The sequence below is a fragment of the Perna viridis genome, chromosome 14 (genome assembly GCF_037379345.1).
Source record: "Perna viridis isolate PV_CMFRI_1.1 ecotype Kerala chromosome 14, ASM3737934v1, whole genome shotgun sequence".
NCBI lineage: Eukaryota > Metazoa > Mollusca > Bivalvia > Mytilida > Mytilidae > Perna > Perna viridis.
Window position 1 is genome coordinate 24,642,617 of NC_142458.1, and position 25,450 is coordinate 24,668,066.

Below are 25,450 nucleotides of genomic sequence, written 5' to 3' on the forward strand. Positions count from 1 at the left end.
CATGGCACTAAATACGATGATTCAACATCTATAATTAGTCCATCAAACCGATTTATATCATCATTGCAATGCATCTAACATTACAGGAAATTTTAGATTAGTTTTTTTCTTCTTCCGACTTCCACCAGGAAGAAAAGCCCTATATTCAGATCTTTCCCACTAGTGATCCCATATACTTACAGCAATTTTATGAAGTAGTTAGACTTCCATGTTGATCTATCTTCCTTGACCATCTTGATGTGGTTCAGGGATTGTAGAACGACAGTTTAAAGATAAACAATAATTAAGAATAAATCACAATGCACTAAAACATTCACAGTATTAAGTTCTGAAGAATTGTAAATTATTTCAATCATTTAAACATTATGTCAGGTTTGCTCTGTTCCTACCATATTCTTCGGTGTATACCACTCCCCCCAACCCAACCTTTTCTTTGTTCCAGTAAGAGGGTACGGGGTATACACTTAAACATTGAGCTTCTACATTTTATGTCTGGAGACAAAACTTTTGGGAATCGGAACTGAAGTCACAAACAATAGACAACAACGATCTATTTTGTATTTTTGAGAACAGTTTTGCTCAGTATGTGAAATTAAGTTTAACTCCTATTTAATATTTAATTAAATGCAAGTTTCTTGTATTTCACATATTGTATGGAAACACATGAATAGCTTCTTATTTTTCTCTCAATACATGACATCCTAATTCAATTTCTTCATCTGTGTGCGGTGAAGCATCAAATACACAATAATAGGAGTGCCAACCTGTCCATGGGCCCATTATTATTTAATCATCAAAACACAAAGGTGAATTTCAAAGGTGAAAACAATTGTTACTACTCCTTTAAGCCTCTTGATAAACTGTTTTCAGATGTCAAATATCAAGCCTGGCAAATTAATCTTTTTATTAAAGATCGGACTTGACGCCATAATGTTTTAGTGAAATACCTGATTTGCATATGAAAAGGTAATTCGAACATTTTAGCCAACTCATTGAATGGATCCAATACATCACTGTAATCAATAAATGGCTTGCAAATGCAGGGAAAATCCTTTCATTTCAATGTCATCTTCTGCTGGTGACTTTTCCTCACTTTCCAGTGCATATTTTACAGGGACACTCCCTTGCCGAGAAGGGGCGGCATGATAAACACGGAAGAATACGATACCCGTTATCCTTTGAAACAGCTCACGTAGAGTTAGAAATAGTAGCCTGCCCGCCAGCCCGAGACTGGCTATTTTTTGGCAGGGCTGGCTAATTTAAGCAAAAATCTATATAGCCATATAGTAAATATATTGAAAAATTGTATTCAGAACTGGCTAGAATTTCAGTAAGTTTCCTACCCTGGCTCATGAGGGAGATTATTACACAAAACAAATTTTGTTTAATATGTTAATAAAATTATTTAGTATTTTTCACCAAAAAAAAAATAGCAATAAAAAATATCCACAAATCTTCTGCTGTTATGTGGATAATACTAAATTTTAACATCAGATTTGGTTGCCTATTTTAACTTGCTCTACTAATATAGGTATTAAGGTTCTTCATAACCTTTCCACAAATATAGCCTCAATTTTACCTAAAAATTCACTCGGACTATATAGCTCTCAACCTGTGCATCTTGAAAATTCTTAAGGCATAACAAGCCCTTGATACCGGAAAGCTACGTCAATTTTGTGTAAAATAATATCCAAAAGTAATATTACTTTTGCTGTTATTTTTTTACAATTTTGCAGAAGGCCAAAATAAACTAACACCTGAGATTCACTTAATGTGGTCAATTATTTATGCAGTTTAAATCACCTACTGTGCATAGGTAGCTACTGACCTTCTATATTGACCAGCATGTCAGTGTGAATAGAATTTACTTAAATAGGTTGGGAACATCTCATGACTATACATCAACTTAAGACATAAGTTTATTTTGGCACTCTTCAGAATTGATAAAAATAAACAACAAAAGTCATGTCAGCCTTTGATTAATGATATAATTTTACATGAAACTGGTGCAACGTTTTCATATCTAAACCATACTATGCTTGAGGAAGTTCTCGATACACATGTTGGTTTATAGTTGGAGAGAATTTGTGGTAAATTCGAATCGACACCACATTTTTATTTCATAAAAACATTCAAGATGAAATACACTTTTTATTTAGTTGTAGTGCATATAATACACAAAGAAGTATATGTTAAAATAAAATTTGCAACTAATATAAAAAATTTAATAATAAAGATGTAACCATAAAAGTAAACCTAATTTTAAATAGCAACTCTCTTCCTGTTCTTAAAATGTCTTCCTCCTTCATATCTAAATGCCTTGATCTAAGGAAAACTTTATTATGATTATTTCATATTTCAGTGTAATTGCCATATTACTGTTATAGTCTCAACAATATATATGTATATTGATAATGTCATAGATATATCTTTCCGTATAATGGACCTTAACTATTTCTTATATCTGAGTTTGAGCCAATAAAATATTTGTATTTGTATTTGTTAAAAGGTTCTTACGAACCTTAAGCGGAGAAACCTAATCAATCGACTTCAGCTTTCTTGAAAGCTAATGTTTAACAATATTACAAGATTCAGCCAAGAATTTTTATGGTAGTTTATTACTTAAAAAAATCCTTGTTAAAAGGGGGTAGAACGAAAACCACGTGGGAAATTCTGAACTAATAAATTATTAAATAAAATAAATCTAAGTTGAGGATTATTAATTCTGATAATCAATTTTTATGAATAAACAAGTTATTTTTATCAAACTCGTAAAAAAACTGTTGTGTTGCGTAGAAACTACAGAGAAGAATTTATTACGTCTACACCTTTCGACGAATGGCGACGAAAAGGACACCACATGGTTTATTTTCAGGGGAGTTAACTCATCCTGAAAGTTTCAAGATATTCCGTCATTGCTTTTCTAAAACCACTGTAAATATTTTGTGTACTAGAAGATGTCAACTAGGGAAGAGGCTGTCTTTTTTAAATTGGGTGAAATATTTAGAATCAAAAATGATTCATTATATATTCTTGAACTGATATTCTTTACTGTAAACTCCCATACACGCATGTCATACATCTGTACTTTTGTAAATTGTGTCAGCATTGTCATTAGCACTGCAGTGCAGTTTAATACAATTCAATGTCTTAGCTTGTTCTTTAACCAATACAATACAACAATACAAATCATAGTACCACACCAAACACAGTGATCTGTAGTTTCACCATATGTTTGTGTCAATATACTCATTGCAGATGAAATTGGGTTATCTCTTGGTCTTTTCTGTTACGCTCCACTGGTGAAATAGACTTGAATTTCTCGAATTCATGAAAGAAAACCTGATCTTTGATCTTCACTCAATTTGATCTGATGAGAGAACCTATTTATCTCTTTTCCAAAACGTCCAGACACTTCCTCATACTTGGGTATGGAAGTTGTAGCAAGGTGTCTCTTTGCTGAATTTTCTTAGAACCCTAAAGGTATTACAAATTTTTCTTGCAGCTTCACATGTATTTTCTTTATTTTTTTTTTAAATCTTCTTTTAAACTATCTTTTGAATAGATCCATGTATTCCATGCTATTTTAAATATTATGTCTACAATGTACATTATAGCTGATTTGATCCAAAAGAAAGAATATCGTTTGGCTAGATCCTTTAATCACAGTTTTCACTATATAGATGACGTATTATCTTTAAACAATCCTAATTTCGGGGATTTGATACATTGCATCTACCCCCAAAGAACTTGAAATAAAGGATACTACAGATACTGTAAGGTCAGCCTCATATCTTGACCTACTCTTAGAAATCGATGGTAAAGGAAAACTACTGACCAAACTTTACAACAAACTTGATGACTTTTCATTCAGAATTGTCATTTTGTCTTTCATCTGTGGCAACATCCCTTCAGCACCTGCGTATGGAGTGTTCATATCACAACTCATGCGTTATGCCAGAGCTTGCCGAAACTACGCAGACTTTTTATATCACTCTACAACTCTAACAAATAGGCTTCTAGTTTATGTTGCTACAAGATTGAAGTCATCACTACAGAAGTTTTATGGTCGTCATCATGAACTCGTGGATCATTATGGTGTATCCATCTGCACCATGAAAACTGATGTATTCAACGGGTCATAGTTTTCCTTTCCTCGTTTTTCTACCCCGGACTTGAATTTTTATGAGCAACTTAGCAGGTGTTTTAGAAAAGCAGAGGACGCTTACCCTACCGGTGCACCTGGTCCATTTTCCAAGTTTTTAGTGGAGTCCGAGTTACTCATTTGCTTTTGTTACTTTGAATGTATTATTTTAGTTACTTTATGTTCTTTGTTGTGTATGTATGTTTTCCATGCATGGTCTTGGTCCCTGCATTGCATTCTTTTGATTACTGCTATAATCTTGGTTCCCTTGATTATTCTTTAAGACATTTACAATTGAAAAATGAGGATTTTTCCATCTTCGCATATTGACAAGGTAGTTCCTTATGGCTTCCTTCCATTAAATTTCCTCAATTAACCAATCAAATCCCATTGAAAATGAGAATTAAAGAATTGAGTGTGGTGATAAAAAAAAGACGGTATGAGTGAGAAAAATGTGTGCTTTTTCATAAAATTCATAGGACATTTTTTAATTTCTCAGAAATGTAGAATTAAAGTGCTTAACTGTGAGAGCATGTGAATTGTTTGCATTGGTTGTCCCAAAACATGAGAAATCAGAAATTTTACCATCATAAAATAAAAAGAAATGTTTATGATTTGTAAGTACATTTTATTCCCTATTAAGTAATTCTTTTATGTTTTAGTTACTGGTTTTATACAAGGACTTGTCTTGGATACATTTATCACAGAAGAGATGTGGATAAAGCCAGAGATAAGTCTGGAGAAGGAGGGAGTCATTCCTGTATACAAACAAAAATTAATTCTTCTCATTGCTGAAGTACATGTACAATGTACATACATGTTACTGGTTACCTGTTTTATAGTAAGGTTCTGACTATGTCATTTTGTATGGTTGTTATAATGTGCCATTATATTGATTGAAACACAAATATCTGAAACATATCAAGTATTTTTATAGGATTGTTTCTAATATTTGAACAAGTTGTGAAAAAAACTACTTAGGCTCTTAGAGACACTTAATGACATATAAACAAATAGGTTATTTATGAATAAGTGTAAATATATGGAACTTGGTTAAACAAGCAAAACATCAGTAAAATTTGAAACAATCCATTGAGGTTAATTTCTAAATGTTTTCTACTATGGCTAGTCAAAATAATGGGTTGAAGTAAGTTTGATAAAAAAAAAATGAATAATAGTAACCCCAATTTTTCGTGACAATATTGGCAGTATGATTGACTTTCTGATTGCTGTATAAATATTCTCTATAGTGAGAATGAAATTGGTGAATATGTCAAAGAAATAATAACCAGGAAAAATAATGTGAGCTACTTTAGTTATATACACAAGCTAGCTTGATCTATTAAGTAATACTTATTTGTTTTAAGGAGTAATCGAAGGATTTTAAAATTTTGATCGCAAAAATGTTTGCTGTGAGTAGTGAAAGAAAAATAAATCTATGTTGACAAAATCTTCGTTTGATTTTTCAGATCTGAAAATAACACCTCTGCCAATGTCATTGGACAACTTAGCTTATTTGATTACTGATGGACAGACAACAGTTATAATTGATTCTGGTGACCCAGTACATGTAATTATAAGTTAATTCTGATGTAGTAACTAACCAACAAACAGCAGTTGAATAATACACCATTGGTTATCGTGCTATAAATTTGCCTTAACATAATGAAACAAAACAATTATGAAATAAAGTTCCTGTGGTAAATTAGAGTGACAAATACCTACTAATTTAAAGATTTTCAGAGTATTTGTCCCAGTATGATAATGATCCATTAATTTGATACTTTGTTGACAGCTGTTAATATGTTATGTATAGGATTACACTGATTGTTTTCCTTTAAAAAGATCTGGTTACTCATCAAACAAAGATGCACGGACAAATTTACTATAGCTGTACTTGTTAGTGGAATTTTGAAGCAAATTGACATAGTCATTTTGCAGTTTGTTTAATATGAATTTTAACTCAACCTTTAATAGGCATTTCTGAAGCAAGCTGATCTTACACCTGATGCTCTTTTAGTCAAACACAAACACTGGTAGGTTTCTTTATGCTCTATATTGACATTTGTTCTGAGAATAACATTTTCATTTGAAGTATTTGTTGTAATAAGCTGACATAATATTGCCTGGTCCAAAAGAGAGGGGTATACTGTTTTACCCTTGTCTTTGTTTCCATGTGTCCATAACAATTTTGTATCTGTTACAGTTTTCTCAGCAACTAATCATCACATGGGCTTGAAATTTTAACAAATTCTTCCTATAGGTATGCCTTATAGAATTCAATTTCTGAAAAAAATTAACAACTTTCTGTTTACAGAGGACTTTGTTTATTTTCCTTACATTGTTATTGAAAGTGAGGATATCACTAGTGAGCTGTTGCTCACAAATTTCTTGTTTATTTTCCAGTAACTTAGATAAAACAGGTTTCACTGTAATTGGAAACAAGGGGAGACCACCAATAAATAATGTCTCAGTCTTGTATTCTTTGCCCCATAGGTTTCTATAAGGTTTTCATCAATTTTCGTTTAAACAAAACATAGACAAAGAATATCAATCCAACTTTTGACCATATTTATCCATTAAGAAAATGTCAAAAAAAATTGGTCCACTTTAGAAAAAAAAGGCACAAACTTAGGTATATTTTTCATGAAAATACTGTTTTTCCTCAAAAACAAGTTTTTTTGTGTCATACAGGGTTTCATTAAATTTTTACAATGCAGGTACCTTTGGTTTCGTAGAAGGTACTTTTCATCATTTTCTTTTATAAAAATATATGTTATTTAAAAATTCTGGAGGTACCTTTCATTTGCTTAGGAGTGTACCACCTCTTAATGAAAGGCCTGGTCATAGCTGGATATTTACCTTGTACTTTTGATGAAAAATGTTAATCATTTGTGAAGTAACAAAAACAGGAGAGGCAAAAAGAGAGCACATAATATTTTTAGCCTCAATGTTTTGACATACAACCAATCAAGAATATGTAATATAAGACTGATACCACAAGCGAGAGACAACCAATACACAAGGGGAGAACACCGATAAGCAACATCCATATGATCTAAAAGGGTATGAAATTAAAAAATATATATGTAAGTTTGGAACTGATTGTAATTGGTCTCCTTAGGCAACATTTTGTATACTAATTTGGTACTATGACTCTATTGAAGTTATTTGGTCTGCAATCCCTCATTGTAATGATTATAAACTAAATAACCTTTTGAGAAAGGATCAAATCTGAAATTAGACTTGAATCAAAAATTGACATTGAATAATGAGGATTTTTTTGCAAACATTCTTATTGAAATAACGCCTAACAAATGTTCCATTCAGTCACTGTGTGTAGGAGCTAACAACACTCCTTTCTACTTTCTGTGTTTTTCCCTTTGAATAATGAAAGATTAAATCTAATTGGCTTATAAGAAAGGTCAACAGAACAAAAGGTACATTTTTTGGCCCCACACCAAGGATTAAATCCCCTAGTGACAGTGAATTGTTCTTTTTTCTGTTAATAAACCTGTAAAATTTCTTTTAAATAGCCCCGAACTATCAATATTATATAGTTATTGCATTTTTATTAGTATATATTGCCCCAAGCAGGTATTATATTGCACATGCATGTGGGTCATGTTGTCATTAGCAGATAATGTTTTTCTCATGGTTGTGAGTCATGTTGTCTCAAACAGATAATATATCATACACATGGCTATACTTTTTGGGTTTTTGATTCTTCAGGATCAAAATACCTTTTGTCACCGGTCCATCATTGGAACAACCCTACTATTTATGAACACTACACAAAATATAGTCCCAATGTAATTCCTTATATATCTTATATATCATTCAATACCTCTTTTATAACAAGTAAATATGTGCCTTGCAATTTATCTGCTCAATAATATAATAATATTCTTTTATTTATGCAAGTAAAATTAAGATCTAGTCTTCATATCAACTCAAGATATGAGGGCCTCCTTTTTGGTCTTGAAAGATATTCAGTAATAAATTTATATCTATGGAATTTATTTCTTGAGTTACATGTATGTGTCTGGAAGGACAAAAAGTGTTTAATATTTTCATTTAAACTTATTGGTCAAATTATTCATCCTATCAATAATATTTTACCATCCATAAACAGGAAGTGAAGAGCAGTGATTTCAACCAAGTAAAATTGACTGGAAAATTCAAATTGATATAAGTGTTTCGATTTTGAAAATCTTGATATTGGTTTTATTTAAGTATAATTGTTATGTAGGAAAATACTCTGTTAATATAGCTTTTGAATGTAAATGCACATGAACTTTTGGATAGATGTAAAATTGAAAGAACAGGTAAATGGAATAAAAATGTGTGTGAAATCAGATCAGTAGTACTTTTTTGTATAGATTGACTTGCAGTTTATATATATTAAAAAAAGGACAGTTCTAAATAGTATTTTAAAGCAATGTATGATCACAATTTTATTTAACATCATGTAATCTTTAAAATTTTGTTCATGCTACAATTTTCACAAGAATCAAAAACTGCCAGTGATATCAGCACTTTGGTTATGTCTTTTTTCTCCATAAAGTAGTATTGTTTCTCTATTAATACATAATTTTATTATGTTTGCAGTCCAGTATCTAACGGAGAAAAGTTAGAATTGGGAAACTTGCATTTTACCATTAATCCCCTGGACATACTATTGGACATATGTATTTTGTACTTGATGGTTCCCCTTTTAGAGCCCCTGACTCAGTGTTCTCTGGAGACCATCTATTTTTAGGAGGTTGTGGTAAGCTTCACAGTCTATTAGTATGTTTTTTTTCTTTTTTTTAATTTTTGGCATTCTCTTTATGTCTCTCTAAGTGAGCTTGTTGGTCTTAAAATCTGGGAAACACTGAAAAATCTGTATAATTTCAGGTCAAGAAAATAGATGTTATACTAAAACATTAAACATTAACTCCACCAAAACTAGAAGTGCAGACCTGACTATATGAGTGATTTATTATTCTATTAGTAGTCTTATACAGTCATGTGATGTCATCGAACATACATGTATGCCATTAGCTATAAAACTATATATTAGGGCCTGAATTGTTAATAGTTTTATATTTTCATTTCTATACAGGAAGAATGTTTGAGAAACCAGCCAATACAATGTTGAGGTCTTTAGATAAAATTTCCAGTTTACCTCCAGAAACCCCTATTTGGCCAGGTAAAACAGACTTTAAGAGATATTAAGATCTGGAATCATTGTAAACTATTTTGCAAGTTTCTACGAGGTGCATAGTCATTCCATTATGGTACCACAAGCCCCACTATCCAAGTCCAGCAATTGCTCACCATTACACCACATATTTTGCAAGTTAAATATTGTTTATTTTCCTAAGAGTTCAGAAGTGAAAAAATAGCAAAGATAAATGTTTTAATTAAGTTCATTATGGAGTTTATATTTCAAAAAGTGTAAGTTGCAAAATAAAGAACAGGGAAATTGAAGTGTCACCCTAAAATACAAAATAAAGTTTTCAAGAATATAAGTTGTTTCATAGTATGTTGTCAAATACCCCCATTTGGTGGTCAGTGCAGTACTGGCTTCCCTCAAATGTAAATACCCCCATTGGTGGTCAGTGCAGTACTGACTTCCCTCAAATACCCCCATTGGTGGTCAGTGCAGTACTGGCTTCCCTCAAATGTAAATACCCCTATTGGTGGTCAGTGCAGTACTGGCTTCCCTCAAATACCCCCATTGGTGGTCAGTGCAGTACTGGCTTCCCTAAAATGTAAATACCCCCATTGGTGGTCAGTGCAGTACTGACTTCCCTCAAATACCCCCATTGGTGGTCAGTGCAGTACTGGCTTCCCTCAAATGTAAATACCCCCATTGGTGGTCAGTGCAGTACTGGCTTCCCTCAAATGTAAATACCCCCATTGGTGGTCAGTGCAGTACTGGCTTCCCTCAAATACCCCCATTGGTGGTCAGTGCAGTACTGGCTTCCCTCAAATGTAAATACCCCCATTGGTGGTCAGTGCAGTACTGACTTCCCTCAAATACCCCCATTGGTGGTCAGTGCAGTACTGACTTCCCTCAAATACCCCCATTGGTGGTCAGTGCAGTACAGTTCACTAAGTAAGAGCCCTATATTAATCCTACGAGGAGGAATGACCTGGCCAGCGAAAGCTATATTTTATATAGCCTAGCTGGCCGAGTGGTCTAGGGCGCAGGCGTGCAGGCGGTGTTGCCATAGATGTCACAGCGGTACGAGTTCGAGTCCCACGGAGGGAAAGATTTTCCGACAGAATAGTCCTTTTTCATATTCCTGACTTCGTTTTTTTAAGAATTTAAGCAAAGGGGAGTAAATTTCTACAAATTTGTCATCCGTCAGACTGGTTTACTTTCAAATTGGAGCAATGGACAGCAGTAGACTTCAAATTCAAATATTCAATTTTTTTAGAGCCCTGGTTAGTACTTGGATATGTTTAAATAACATATTTCAAACCATTCAGGTACTTATCAAAGTGAAAATAATTTCCAAGAAAAATGCTTACTACTCATCCTTTCTCCTATTAGACCGCCAACCATGTTGTCGAGTGTTTGTGGGTTACGTTCGTTCGAAAAACTTGCTAAAATGGCTTGCATTCCGTAAATATGTAAAACAACTATTGATGAAATTTGTCAACACGAAAGACAAATGCACAAGTGTAAAAGCATTATTTTGTTTTTTTAATGTCGATGGATAAGATTTTATATTTATTTATTTATTTAATAAATAATTTGGAAATTATTCGCTGTGTAGAAATGTATTAAGCCCTTCAAGAATACAGTCTCGCACATCCTTCTCACAGAATGAGACTTAGTCCATAGCAAGATGGCAGTACACCGTAAATGAAGAATGAGCTCCGCATGTTCATCATAGGAATAGCCTAAAATCATATTAATCTGAAGACAGATTTGTGTTTACGTACAACAATATAGGCTTCTTCTAGATACAACAATATCAGCTACTTCTGGGTACAACAATATAGGCTACTTCTGGGTACAACACTATAGGCTACTTCTGGGTACAACAATATAGGCTACTAGGTACAACAATATAGGCTTCTTCTTGGTACGACAATATAGGCTATTTCTGGGAACAACAATATAGGCTACTAGGTACAACAATATAGGCTACTGCTAGGTACAACAATATAGGCTTCTTCTTGGTACGACAATATAGGCTACTTCTGTGTACAACAATATAGGCTACTTCTGGGTACAACAATATAGGCTACTAGGTACAACAATATAGGCTTCTTCTTGGTACGACAATATAGGCTACTTCTGGGTACAACAATATAGGCTATTTCTGGGAACAACAATATAGGCTACTAGGTACAACAATATAGGCTACTGCTAGGTACAACAATATAGGCTTCTTCTTGGTACGACAATATAGGCTACTTCTGGGTACAACAATATAGGCTACTTCTGGGTACAACAATATAGGCTACTTCTGGGAACAACAATATAGGCTACTAGGTACAACAATATAGGCTACTGCTAGGTACAACAATATAGGCTTCTTCTTGGTACGACAATATAGGCTACTTCTGGGAACAACAATATAGGCTACTTCTAGGTACAACAATATAGGCTACTGCTGGGTACAACAATATAGGCTACTTCTGGGTACAACAATATAGGCTACTTCTGGGTACAACAATATAGGCGTCTTCTTTGTACGACAATATAGGCTACTTCTGGGTACAACAATATAGGCTACTTCTATGTACAACAATATAGGCTACTGCTAGGTACAACAATATAGGCTTCTTCGTACGACAATATAGGTTACTTCTGGGTACAACAATATAGGCTACTTCTGGGTACAACAATATAGACTACTTCTGGGTACAACAATATAGGCTACTTCTGGGTACAACAATATAGTGCATTGTCTGTTTTGTGTTTTACCAAACTAATAAAATTATAGTGGAGTAAAATAATGATTCAAAAACATTAATGTTAAATGTATGATTTTTTCTCTCAGTAAATACATGTATAGCATATATATTCTGATAATGGTTATAATTTGTAAATAAACATGGTCTCCTTATGGAGGTAGACATAGGGTAAAGGACACAACTCTTAGAAATCACCTTTTTGAATTTGATTGCCTTTTTGTATGTCATGAATATGCAGAGGATAACTTAAAATTTGCTTGTCATATGGAGCCTGATAATGAAGATGCTAAGGTATGCAGTGCAATCACAAGGACTAGAAAGATTTTGAATAAGATGGATGCAACAAAAAAAATGGTTCATTGCAAACACCATATAGATGCATCAAATGCATTTAATCTGAAAATCAGAATCAGTATTTGAAAGATAATATGTACACAAAAAAGGATGTTGAAAAGTCATTATAGTTTGGAGACGACCATATGACATTTCATATTGTTATGTTCCTTATGTCTTAAATTGCTGCTTTTGTTTATCATCTCTTCTTGTCTTTAGCAATTATCTTAGTCTCATACCAAATGATGGCAGTTTTCCAATGTTCTGTTTTATGCAACTGAAATAACTCAGACTTCCAAAATTAATCACTAGTGGCTCTTAATCAGTTGTGGATCATTGTTCCATAAATCAGTCCTTTATTTGAAATTTCATGAGCTGATCTCTGTCCTGTTTTTGTAAAAATACCTGATGAAATTGACCAACCCAATGGTTTTGTGGTTTCCAGCTAGCCTTAATATCAGGAGGTCGTTGGTTTGATCCCCAGCTACTTAAAACTTGGTACTCACTGTTTCTCTACCAATCATATGGCAAATACAGAAAGAGTGATCACTGTTAGGAGTCGGAATATTGTGTCTGCCTGAGATGACATACCTACCCGGTGTTTGTTACTTCTGTATAGCTAGTACATAGAAACTCCAGCGCAGCATTTCTGTTCAATTTATCGTGTCATCATCCTAAAATGCATAACATATCTGCCATGTTCAACTACAATAATTCAATCAATCTGAGGAATCCATTCTTATTGAGGTATTATTTGTTGGTTTGAATCTCTCACTGTTTTAATGAAGTTTTGTATGTTAGTAGAGGTTCGAATCCATTCATTAAACAAGAAAAAAACTTTTTACTTGACATATAGTCTAATCAATCAACAAAAACTTTTGTTAAAAAAGACAAAAATATATTGACTCAAAACTTGTGTTGTAATTAAGTTTCAGTATAATGTAATTGTTGCCAATCAAGATACAAAGCAACCTAAGAATCAGGCGTCAATATTACTAAAAAGTCGTAAGTGTTAAATTGATAGTAAGTTATGACCTAACAATGCTATTTTCTGTTATGACATCATTACTTACTATTAACTTTCCACTTAAGAATTTTTTGTGAAGTCAATGCCAGGTGTATAATGAAAAAGTCTAAAGTTCTTGTCAAATAACCTAATTGATTATCAAAATATCATTAAGAGTTGTATCAGAGTATGCTTATATTTTATTTATATTTAGTTTTGAATGATTCAATTGAAAATTTATGATGCCTAACATTTTGTGTTTAAAGTCTGAAGCAAGTTTGAATGTCACAATTTATTTTTTTCATATGTCACAGAATTTTTTTTTTTTTTTTGGTCATCATCAACACATTAAAATATTTACTGTAAAACTTTTTTATGAATCCCATTGAAACACATTCGTTAGACGAAACTTTTTCTACTTAAATAAGAATATGTCCCAGATATAGAAATATTTTCTACTACTTAATTTAAGGATATACGAACCTCAAAATAAAATTCATACCATTATCATTCCTGTCATCTTTATATATAATTCTTATAGTCAATGGCAAGGCCACTGATTAAGGATAATTAAGTTACATGTGTATAAGGCCATACAAAAAAAGTCTAATTTCTCAGGACCAATTTTGAAAAATTTGAAGGAAGGTTTTCTGTTGGTCAGAGGTAGATTGAAGAATTTTTTAAACTAGACACCAAAAAATCTGTATTTATTTTTTGCCATGGAATAAAGAGTGTTGTAGGGACGCAACAGTACTGAGAGCTAGACAATTTGTATAGCATAATTATACTGAAAGAAAAACCTACTAAATATTGAAAGTGGGACAGTTATTTTTAGGCCTCTGCACCCTAAAACATTACAGGAAAATTCTTAACTTATTTGATACAACCAGAGCCTTTGACAACAAGCAGTTGAGAATATTCTCAATAGATTTTTTTCTGTTTTGTGGTGCTGTTTCTTATTTGCTATTTGATATCGGGAACAATGTTACTGAGATGTACAACATATGAACAATATAGGTACAGGTTGCTGGTTTAAGTGTGATTTTTTTAAAATTCTTTGGAAATTTTCCAGTATAGAAATTGGAAATCTCTGCCTGCGGTTTTTTTTCTAAATTTCTTAGGATTTTCAATTTTTAGGGGCCAATGGGGTCCACCTCAAAATATCAACTTTTTTTTATTTTTGGTCTGATTTCAGATGGTTTTTAACTGTATTTTATAGTTTGTGCTATATTATGTCCAAACCAGCTGTTGTGTCCATAATTAACTATAAGTCTCTATGCTTAATTGTGTCCACACTTGACTCAAGTGAACAGAGTTTAACATGCTGCAGTCGTAACATGCTGTGTCTGTGAAGCTTTTTCTCTAATATACAATGTAGAAGACTATTGTGAGTGACTGGATATAATGTCAGATCAGTGAATTGTTGACGTACCACTTGTTTCAGACAAAAATATTTTACTTGTCTTTGCTTACAGATTTGCATTTATTTTGTATTTATATATTTGATTGAGATTAATATATTACAAAAATGCTATTGAATTCAATTACTTATGAAACTAAAAAGCAGAGGATGCTAAGACTATCAGTGCACTTGGTCCTTGCTACTAGTTTTTTTGTGGAGTATGGGTTGCGCATTTATTTTTGTTTCTTTGTACTTGCTATTTTGGTAATTTCACGTTTTTTGCTGTATGTGTCTATTTTCCCTATTGTTAGTCATTATTCCTGAGTTATATTTATTTTTAATATTTAATATTTAATTTTCGAGTCCCTTGGTAGGGTACTCGGCATCTGCTTTACTAGAAACACCTGCCAAGTTGCACATAAAATGTCACTCCCAAGCTAGAAGAAAGAAGGAGTGGAATCAATGAAACTGAACAAATTGGTGCTCATTGTGCAGATGGATACACTATAATGATCCACAAAATATAATCATAAGAATCACGTTTTGTAAAATCAAACATGCCATGACTAAGGAACAATAGGTAGATCTAAATTTAATTGGTATAAATGTTACTATTAACTTAGGATTATTTAATTGTCTTTTGTATTAATTTAGATCCTCTATGTTTCATATATGTAATTTGTAAATCTACTTGTTTTATTTAAAATGTTAACTTATATATTGGATATATTAAATACTTTTCTAAAAAACAAATTTTGTGTTTATATATGATATACAGTCATAGTCCATGGAGGATTAATCTTATGTAATTCTAGCAAATGACAAACACTGAATAAAGCATGGTTGATTAATAAACAATGGCATTAAAACTGAGCAATCAATATGACAAAAAATTGTGACATGAAATAAAAAAAAATAAGTTTACACTTGCCTCTACTTTATTTTGTGCATGTTGACATACATTCTAGATTATCAATATAATCATGGAGTTTTACTATAAAATCTAAAGCTTAATTATATAATGAGATCTTCCTATGTAGTTGATTCTAATGCTGCTGATGAGATATTATTTCTTGAAACACGTATATCGAAATTTGCAATATTTAAGATCAGCATTTTTATATGATAATTGTTCACCAGGAACGGAACAAAATTAGCCGCTGATCAGACTGATTAGAGGTTACTTTGTGATACATGTGTAAATCATACCGAAATATGAAAAATAAATAGAATTTGTAACTGGTGGCTGATACACCCAGGCTTTATCTTTGAAAAATAATCAGAATCTACAGAAGTTGTTGATTTTTAATAAGTTTTCATTTACTACCATGATCAATTAATAAATGCTAAAAAGAATGAAATCTTTTTTCTAATATTTTTCGTAGGGTGTTTCTAAAACAGCAGAGGACGCTTATCTTGTCAGTGTATCTGGTCCTTGCTCATAGGGTTTAGCGGGGTCTGGCTTGCTCATTTACTTTTGTTTCTTGGAACATATTACTGTTTATTATTTCATGTTCTTTCTTTTGTGTATCCTTTTCCCTGATTAGCGTTTATCCGTTGAATATATTATTATTTCCGCTAAAAAATCTTGCTTCCCTTAGTTACTCTATCATACAAGTCAGATTTTATTGATCCTTAGATTTTGAATTTGTACCATCAAACTACTTTTATTTATATAAATCTAGATGAAAAAAAAGATATTTAAGGAGTTAGACCTAGCCTAAGGGACATAACTCTTGCAAATCATTGGAATATTTGTATTCAACATTTTACATCAATCTAATATAAGCATCTAAGTAACTTTGACTGATTTCATTCTGTTTTAAATGAAAGTTTGAAAGGCTTTAGCGAAATTGAATATGATACAAACATTTCACTGATTTCAAGAGTTGTTTCCCTTACCCTTGGTCTACCTCCTTAATAGCTTGTATTTGTCAAAACTGTATTTTTTGTGATTTTAGTTTGAGGATGTCTTATAGCATTATAGTTTTTATAATAATCAAAATTCTTAGTTTGATTTAAGTATCGGTCTATGTAAGAGTCATGCAAAATCTGAAAAATGTGACACACCCCAAAAAGGGCTACATATTTTTTGGAATTAAATTGGTTTATGGGTCTGTATTATGAAATATGTAATTGTTCATTCCAATCTGTCAAATCTTGGGAGATAATCAACATTGAAAATCCAATAGATGCTATTGTATTTGAGTGTTATTTACAGACTTATCTGCCTTAATTTTGAAACATACGGTGCAATCTATATATTGTTTATCTCATAAGAACACGGGTCATATAAAAAACGGAATGTTAACCTCTGTTTATAATGGCAATTCAAACAAAAAATAAAAGAATAAAAATATGTAGGCTTTTTAGCCATGAATCGCATTTTGTATAATTCTTAGCTGGAGTGCTATTTAAATCTTCATGAATAAGAGAAGTTGGAATTAATCGCCTTAGCAGTTATAACTGAAAATAGTGTGTAACTACATGATTTGAGAAAGTGTACAGCTTACTGATTTAAATGGTTCATTCAAAGTTAATTTCTGCTATGAAAGTTTTGATCTCATTACACCTCTAAAACACATTTTTTGTTATTTACCTTTAAGGATGTACATCCAAGGGTTTCTTTATATTTTACACCTTCAATTACAGCGAGTAATCAAGGGAACCAAGATTGTAGCGGAATAATAAATATATTGTTTTATATATTGTAAATTTCGATATGCTGTACACGGGGTTCAAGGAGCAACCTCTCATCAGCAGCATTAAAATCAAATATGTAGGAAGATCATTATCAAAATATTCCTTATTTCATAGGTATTTGAGTTTATTTCTAATGGAAAGTTTAATCTCCGTAGTAATTGCCCAAGGCAATGATGTAATTGGCCATTCAATCAAAGGAAGAAAGATACTGTTCATTAAGTTGGCTGTGCTACTTATTATAACAAAACATAGCAAAATAACTCGTATCATGTCTCATTTTTATTTAAGTTTCTTCTAACAGGTTTCCAGTGCATTGCACGATTTTGGATCATCACAATTACGGAAATCTACGAGATCTATGGATAAAATCATAAACATATAATGAGATTAGTATGTTAATACACAATTGTCAAAATATGTTATGAATATTCAAATTGAACCGAACATTAAGTGAATGTAACCTAATTGTTCTTAAAAAGGTTACACGTTCAACAGTATTAAGTAGGAGTGAAAAATAATACTCAATATCATATGTAACAATTCTCAATAAACGGGAACAACACCCAACATTTCCCTGATAGTACTTGATATCCATAACTTAACAAGCCATAGAGTATATTAAAACCTACAGACTGATTGAAGTATGATTTGGACTGATTGCCATAGGTCCAAGAAGACAACATGACAGAAAACATTGATAACATGATCATATCAAAGAATACTTAGAAGTTAAGTTTGGTAGAGAATAGACCTGTGGTTGATCAAGCTTAGTTAAGTATTGCTTTCAGACAAAGAGATTCCGATATATTTTTCAACTTTGGTCTACAGACTCATGGTCCATATTTTTTCATATTAATGTAAATAAATGTTCACTTTCTCCACAATAAAGCATTGATAGATTTAACATTAGAGAACATTTTACCGAATCAATGAAACTATGATTGTAATTTTATTTGAAATCAAATAAAGTTTAATTTTGGGAATGAAACTCGACTAAGTTGACCAGAAAAGATAGGCTTTCTGGGAAATTCTGCAAAATATAAATTAATTTGCGACTCCAAATCAATTACACTCTTTCATTTGTGCATGGTACTAGAGATCCATATAGTTTTACTAAAGTTATTGCATGAAAACAAGGGAATTATCAACAACTCCATCCTTCCTGTCAGATATGATTTTACACAAATCCATGCACTAGTACTTATAGGCACGAACATTTGTTTAAGAGTTTGTTGGAAGGGAAATCAAGGGAAACGGGATGGATAAAAAAGAAAAAAAACCTGCACAATCAAGGGACAACGACCAGAGAAAGAAAATAGTCACACACAAAGAAGGAGTAATCAAGTGAACCAAGATTTTAGTGGAAATCAAAAGAATGTAGTCCAAGGACAAATACCAGACATGGAAAACAGATACATACAACAAAGAACATAAACAACTAAAATAACACATACAAAGCAAGAAAAGTAAATGGACAACTCGAACTCATTTACCGGCAGGGCTAGCTTCCTCTGCTTTTCTTAAAAACACCCGTCGATATTCTCATAAAATGTTCGAGGAAGACGAAAAGACACATTGAACACATCATTGTTTATGGTGCAGATGGATAACACCGTAACGATTCACGAGCTTAAGATGTCGACCATAAAATTTCTGTAGTGATGACTTCAATCGTGCAGCAACATTAACCCTGCTCCAGAAGACTATTCTTTAGAGGTCTTGCGCGATACAAAATGTTCAGCAAGCTCCGGCATAACGTATGAGATATGAAAACTTCATACAAAGGTGCTGAAGGGTTATTGCCACAGATGAAAGGAAAGTTTATATACGGAATGAAAGGTCATCGCATTTGTCCTTTTGATTGAATGACATAAAAAAAAAAGAACACGCACATGGAAACAAAATTACATGAGCAACCCGAACTCCACCCCCACCCCCCCCCTAAAAAAACTAAACAAAACAAAAAAAAAAGAAAAACCAAAAACATGTACATGAAATATATTAATGTTTATACTTAATAATATGATTTCCTAACCTTTTGATCCTTGGACTGAAATAAATTGAAACATTTCATAGCAAAAACGACAAATTCAATTCCTTTTTGTTTTTGCCTTAAAACTGTATAAGTACTGTATTTTGTTTCATACTGATAATCATCAGTATTCAGATTTCCAGTTGTCAACTAGTACTGTATCGTCTCTGTTTAAAAATTAAGCAGTATTGCATGCGTGCATGGATAAGTTTTTTAACATTTCTCTTCTCTATCAATAAATATGGATAATATGAATATGCGAGGGTACTAAATACCCTTGCATATTAAATTATATATTTTATGAGCACATTAAATTATATTTTTTCTGTGTATTTATTTAATTATATATTTTTGTTTCTTTGCAATTTCCATACGGTATCTCATGATGTCATATCATTTGAAACCGTAAGCTGATTTCTGTGAGGTACGTACAGAGGTAATGTGACATATTTATTTAAATGTTGACAGTGGACACTTGCTCAACATACTAAGTGTAGACCCCAAGGGATAAATGGATAAAATAACTGTCTTTGTTTGCTCGAAATGACACTCTTTTTAAACTGTAAATTCATTATTTCATTTGATTATTCATTATAAAACCAATGACCATGACTATGCTTTTAATCAAGTTTGGTAATTATATCTTGAATAAGATCTTAAAGGGGGAAAGTTTTGACGACGCCAAAATACTTTAACCCCGGCGCATTTTTTTGCGCCTGTCCCAAATCAGAAATTTCTTGTCTCTGTATGTTTTTTCGTTTTCACTTTAAGTTAAGCTTGGTGTTACTGGAGTATATAGGGACAACTCTTTCGCTGTATCTGTGAATAAATGATGTTTCAAGGCCAGCCGCGGCCACCTCTTCTCTGGTGCCAGATTTCCTCGTAGTTGATTGAAGACAAATGGGTAACCTTGAGCTGACATTTTTATCCCGATGGGGTTGTTGATTCTTTGACCATATTCACCATACCTATTCCCATATGTATTGCAAATCTACATATCGCCATGAGTACTTTTGCACTTCTGAGTAGATTCTAAATAAACAAATTTAATATTTGACCAGGATCGAAACTAAAAGAACGTAGTTCTTACCTTTTCCAATATACAGCCACCCGCCTTCTAAACAGACTTCGTCAAATTTGTAAGAGTTTACAGCTGAAAGATAGATTGGTTCTATTTAATGAAAAAATAATATAAATCATGTTGGATTAGCTCCAGCACCCAGTAGAACACTTGATGAAATAGGCATCTGTAGAATCCAAGGGAAATACAGCTGTTCTATCTCTTACAGCTCATTGTTTTTTTACAGTAAATATCATATAATTAATAATTAAGTGTGAATTGGACTTGCTTTGGTATAATAACGGCATTTGAATTCTTGCGTCCTAATTTTAATGTGTATGAGAATCTTACCGTAACCATCACTTGTATCAAACGTCATCCGAGTTACAACAGTGAAGACATCTGGACTGATCTTCCGAAAGTAAAAACATGAATAATATGTTTTCCCATCGAATGTCCAACTATAATAAAAATAATGAACAAAATGAAAGCAATATCAACGTAGGACAATCATATATAACAAAACACACAGAACATCATTAATAATATTACAGTGTTACATAGATATTGGGCAATATGGTCCCGTCCTTATAAGTACAACATGTCATATAACTGGGACAATGTTTTTTTATGTAATGTTTAAGCCTTTTAATCGATTATTAGGTACTACAAATGTTTTAGTTTATGGGGTCATGATTTTGAAGCTATATTGCACCCAGTGCATTATGGGAATACATTGAATGTTAATTTTACCTTTCTATCGGAAGAATATGTTCCTATACAACAAAGTAAATTACAACTCGAATAAAAAATGCCAATAATTTTTTTTAAAATGCATTTACGGAATCGTGCTTATAAGGTATAATATACACTGTAAGAATTTTATAAAATAATATATTTTTTTAATTCCAATTACATAGGGTGCATTGTGAACAAACAATGCTGCAATCATAAACAAACGATTTAACTTATCGTTGAAGATATATGTTCAAACCCACAATGTGTAATACAGAAAAAGAATATTAATTGGGAAAGTAGACTATTAGCAGACAGAACCACAAACAAAGCATGCACATAGGTATGTATACTAAAATACTCAAAAACAGAAACCATTTTCTGATTTCATCTTGAACACCATAATGATAGACAGAAAAAATTTATGGTTTTTATTTTCAAAAGTGAGTAATTAAACTCTTTAGAGCTTATAGTTTCAGACTAGATTGTATTCTCCGCAATTAGTATTGAAATATATAATATACAAGTGATATCACAGAAAGGGAACTATGCCCTGCTCTGACAGCAGCACCCGCACGTTTGAAGTAAATAAAATATGTCAGGTGTCAAATGTCGGGTGGGTTATAAACCATGTAGGACAAGATTATCAACGAAATAGAATTGTGATGACTATCGTAACCATTCTGTTATGATGATATTAACATAGGTGACTATCACCAAAAAGAAAGTTTTTGCACGAGCCCCCTGTAAGACTGTAACGGATCAATAGTGAAATGTACAAATCATAGATTAAAGAAGCTTGTTTATTGCCACTAAGAAAGGAGTTTACGATTTGAGTCAAAATAATCTTGTTTTCGCATCAAGTTATCAAAGTTATACATTACAAGTTAAAACTTCGACTACATTTTTTAATGTTATGTTCAGGATTCTAACTAAGAATTTATAACAAAGACAAAGCACAAAGAAACTGACTAATATAGAACAAATGTTACACTAAAGTTTTCTGACTAGAAAATTGTTATTCTGATATCCAAAATGAATCTTTAATCTCACCTGAGGACAACATTATTTCCAACCATTTCAACACAAGTCATAGTTGCACCAGGATTTCTGATAAACGGATATACCCAGTCATTAGCGACTCCCATAAAGACTTCTGTCGGGGTTTTTTCATCAAACACCATATTGACAACTGACTGAGGACCCATATATAGCAAGAACTTTTTCCCAATCCAATCACAAGGAAATTTACATTTTCCATTTACTACAAAATGGATAAGAAATTTCTATCAGTTGACAAAATTGTACTTAAAAATATTCACTCACAATAAGGGGACCTCATATTTTAGATTGTTTAGTCCGATAAGTTGATTACTCTTCATTGAAATATTATGTTATTTTAAGGTATTCCTAATTGACTTGATCATAGGTCAAAGATCAGCTATTTATTTTCGGACCGAGGCGCAGCAAAAGTTCATTCGATATGGTTTACTGATGACAATCAGCTTAGCACATATGAAAAACGCATCTCGACGTTATCGATTAACCTGTTGATTGCTACATTCCATCGTAACATGACTTTATTGGCTAACAATAGGTTATAAATACGACACAAAATGTAAAAGCACAATAATACGACAAATACCCGTCTAAAGCAAAATTACCCTGGTTCGCTGCCATGTGTTACGATTAATTCCTAGACTTTCCGAATTGACGTTGCGAAGATGAATACAGCCCTATATACGTCCTAGACACACGACATGTAATATGTAACATTTGCTTTTTTGAACGAAATATATACTCAATTGAAATCCAAATTGAACATTTTGCATTTTTTCATTGACAACAAGTTACAAGGATAAAAGACATACATGTAGTTGTTTTACATAGTGTATATTAAAGTTCAACACTAGTATATATCTACAACGATAACGAGTTGATTATGGAATTTCTCGCATCGAGTGAAATAAATTTTATAGTTTTGATCCCGAGGCTTGCCAAGCTATTCAAACTATAAAATTTATTTCACGAGATATGAGAAATTCATAATCAACAAGCTTTGAGTGTAGATTCTGTTCTCTAATGATCTAAAAACGTCAAAAATACCGAAAAATGAAAAGCGCGCGAAACGTTATGATTCCGATTCGTAGGAAACATGTTGACGTCAAACAAACGCAAACATTCCAAACATAAGAGATCAGATGATTCCAAAGATTTTCACTTCAAATCTTCATGAGTCCCTTCATAATTCTTATTTAAGGTAAGAAAACACCAAAATTATATCTCATTTAACTGAAATATAACTAAAATGGCAATCGAGGTGATTCAAGATGGAGTCAAAGACAATCGATTTCTAAGCCAATCGAACAAAAAAGTCACTAGTGATGGGAACATTTTTTCCATGCCGGTCAAGCGGTATGAAAATTGAAGCAAAATTAGAGAAATAAGTTTCTATCATAATCTCTTACTTCTATCAATGCCTGTTTCTCTATTTTATAACCCTGACAAGTACTTGTACCTACCCAAAGGGGTACCATTATGTCAAAGGTGAAAAAAAGTGAAAAAAAATTATGTAGAAATAACGATGATAAAATACTGATTATTGCGTAATTTGATATCAATGCAATTACCAATACACTATATAATTTTATATGAAATATTTTAATGCCCAAAATTTAATGGGATGCAATCGCAAAAGACACAGTCAGAGGTTCCGAACAGCTATTAAAAATATTTTTTCCTTTCAATTTATTAAAATATCAATCGCTTATGGTGAAAATGACGAAATTGCAATTTTAAATGCACGGAATATTTTTAATTTACTGAACTCATTTGTTCTTCAAGTAAAATATGCAAACAACTCTCGACATTAAATATGTAGATTTTGTTCAAAATGCTGAATTTGAAGCAGTGATTTGACTTACCCACATTTTCAAGAATAATAGAGATAAATACAAATCCAAGCAGTTTAAATCCCATCATCAGGTACACTCTTCGGTTGTTCCGATTGGATCAAAGAAACCAAGATTCTATTGGAAATCAAAAGAATTACTTGTAAGTAAAGTTTATATAGTATCGTTATGAGGCCTTGGATTTAGAGTTAATACAATGGGAATTGTGATGATCGACATTAATACAATTTTGCAGAAAGAATGTTGATACAGGCTATAGGGCTTTTAAGACTCTTTTACGATTTGTATTCTAATCCGAAACTACTGTTGCTGAAAGCATTCAAAACTGAAGACCGATATTTCGTTTGTTTCTTCTGGGTACGTCAATATGATGCATAGTTAGAGAATGTTCGATTTTATTTTTATTCCAGATTGATATGGTAGTAGGATTTTCTTATGAGGAACGGAGCTATTTTCACTAAAATAAAATTTAATGATAATGCACAGCTATTACTGATGTCTCGGCCAACGGGAATATTTGACACTGTCTGTAATATGTAATATTTGCTCTTTTGATTGAAATATATGCTCAATTGAGATCCAAAGTAAACGAGACAAAATGATATTTTGCATTTTTTTCAATGACAACAAGTCAAGTTACAAGAATAAAAGACATAGTTTTACATAGGGTATATCAAAGTTCAACACTGATATATATATATATATATATATATATTTACGAAACTACTGTTGCTGAAAGCATTCAAAACCGAAGACCGATATTTCATCTGTTTCTTCTGGGTACGTCAATATGATGAATAGTTGGAGAAAAAAAAACTTAAACCTCATACTCTATCATCGCAAAGCAGTAAATTAATAAACAACCATTTTTTATGTTTCTGAATTTTGAATGGGGATAAATGACGGATGTGAATCATGGGGTCGTGTGATAAAAATTACAAGTCACATATAGATAATAAACACGAGTTATTATTACATAAAAGTGCTTATACCTTTCAACAAGTCGGTGTGCAATTACCAACACGCAAGTCCAATGTACGTCACTTTTTGGCTTTGTTATGATAGATGTGGCAATTCTAACAAAGCATTTCATAGATATTTACAAATCATTCGGCTGTTGCGTGCTTGCAATGAATAATCAAACAAAATGCAATAAATATTTATCAGATGATCATGTAAATTTAAATTCCCACATATTTC

At 32.2% G+C, this 25,450-nt stretch overlaps 2 protein-coding genes and 1 long non-coding RNA gene across 7 annotated transcripts in view; 2 read left to right on the forward strand and 1 right to left on the reverse strand.

Moving 5' to 3' along the window:
• The window catches only part of LOC148598734 (putative thioesterase PNKD), a 31,193-nt gene extending 12,120 nt beyond the window's left edge, over nt 1–19,073 (forward strand). For 2 of the 5 annotated variants that reach the window (XM_088560771.1, XM_088560773.1), the window contains exons 2-6: nt 4,807–4,985; nt 5,614–5,714; nt 6,122–6,180; nt 8,756–8,915; nt 9,252–16,337. In XM_088560771.1, the coding sequence (XP_088416897.1) occupies nt 4,952–4,985; nt 5,614–5,714; nt 6,122–6,180; nt 8,756–8,906 (345 nt within the window). In that variant the 5' untranslated portion in view covers nt 4,807–4,951 and the 3' untranslated portion in view covers nt 8,907–8,915; nt 9,252–16,337. Of the gene's footprint in view, nt 1–4,806; nt 4,986–5,613; nt 5,715–6,121; nt 6,181–8,755; nt 8,916–9,251; nt 16,338–17,799 lie in introns of those variants that run through there. The other 3 variants (XR_015918408.1, XR_015918407.1, XR_015918406.1) reach the window with 3 other exon arrangements.
• On the reverse strand, nt 17,778–25,380 carry LOC148598736 (uncharacterized). Its single transcript, XM_088560768.1, has 7 exons — nt 25,243–25,380; nt 24,263–24,367; nt 22,392–22,602; nt 20,955–21,064; nt 20,634–20,696; nt 19,547–19,561; nt 17,778–17,867 (listed from the first exon to the last, which is right to left on the reverse strand). The coding sequence occupies exons 2-7, from the start codon at nt 24,318–24,320 to the stop codon at nt 17,806–17,808; spliced, it is 519 nt and encodes a 172-aa protein (XP_088416894.1). The 5' UTR covers nt 24,321–24,367; nt 25,243–25,380; the 3' UTR covers nt 17,778–17,805.
• Nucleotides 21,056–24,837, forward strand: LOC148598737 (uncharacterized). Its single transcript, XR_015918409.1, has 4 exons — nt 21,056–21,681; nt 22,743–23,100; nt 24,324–24,392; nt 24,661–24,837. It is a non-coding gene; the product is annotated as an uncharacterized LOC148598737 (long non-coding RNA).
• Nucleotides 25,381–25,450: the final 70 nt, after the last annotated feature.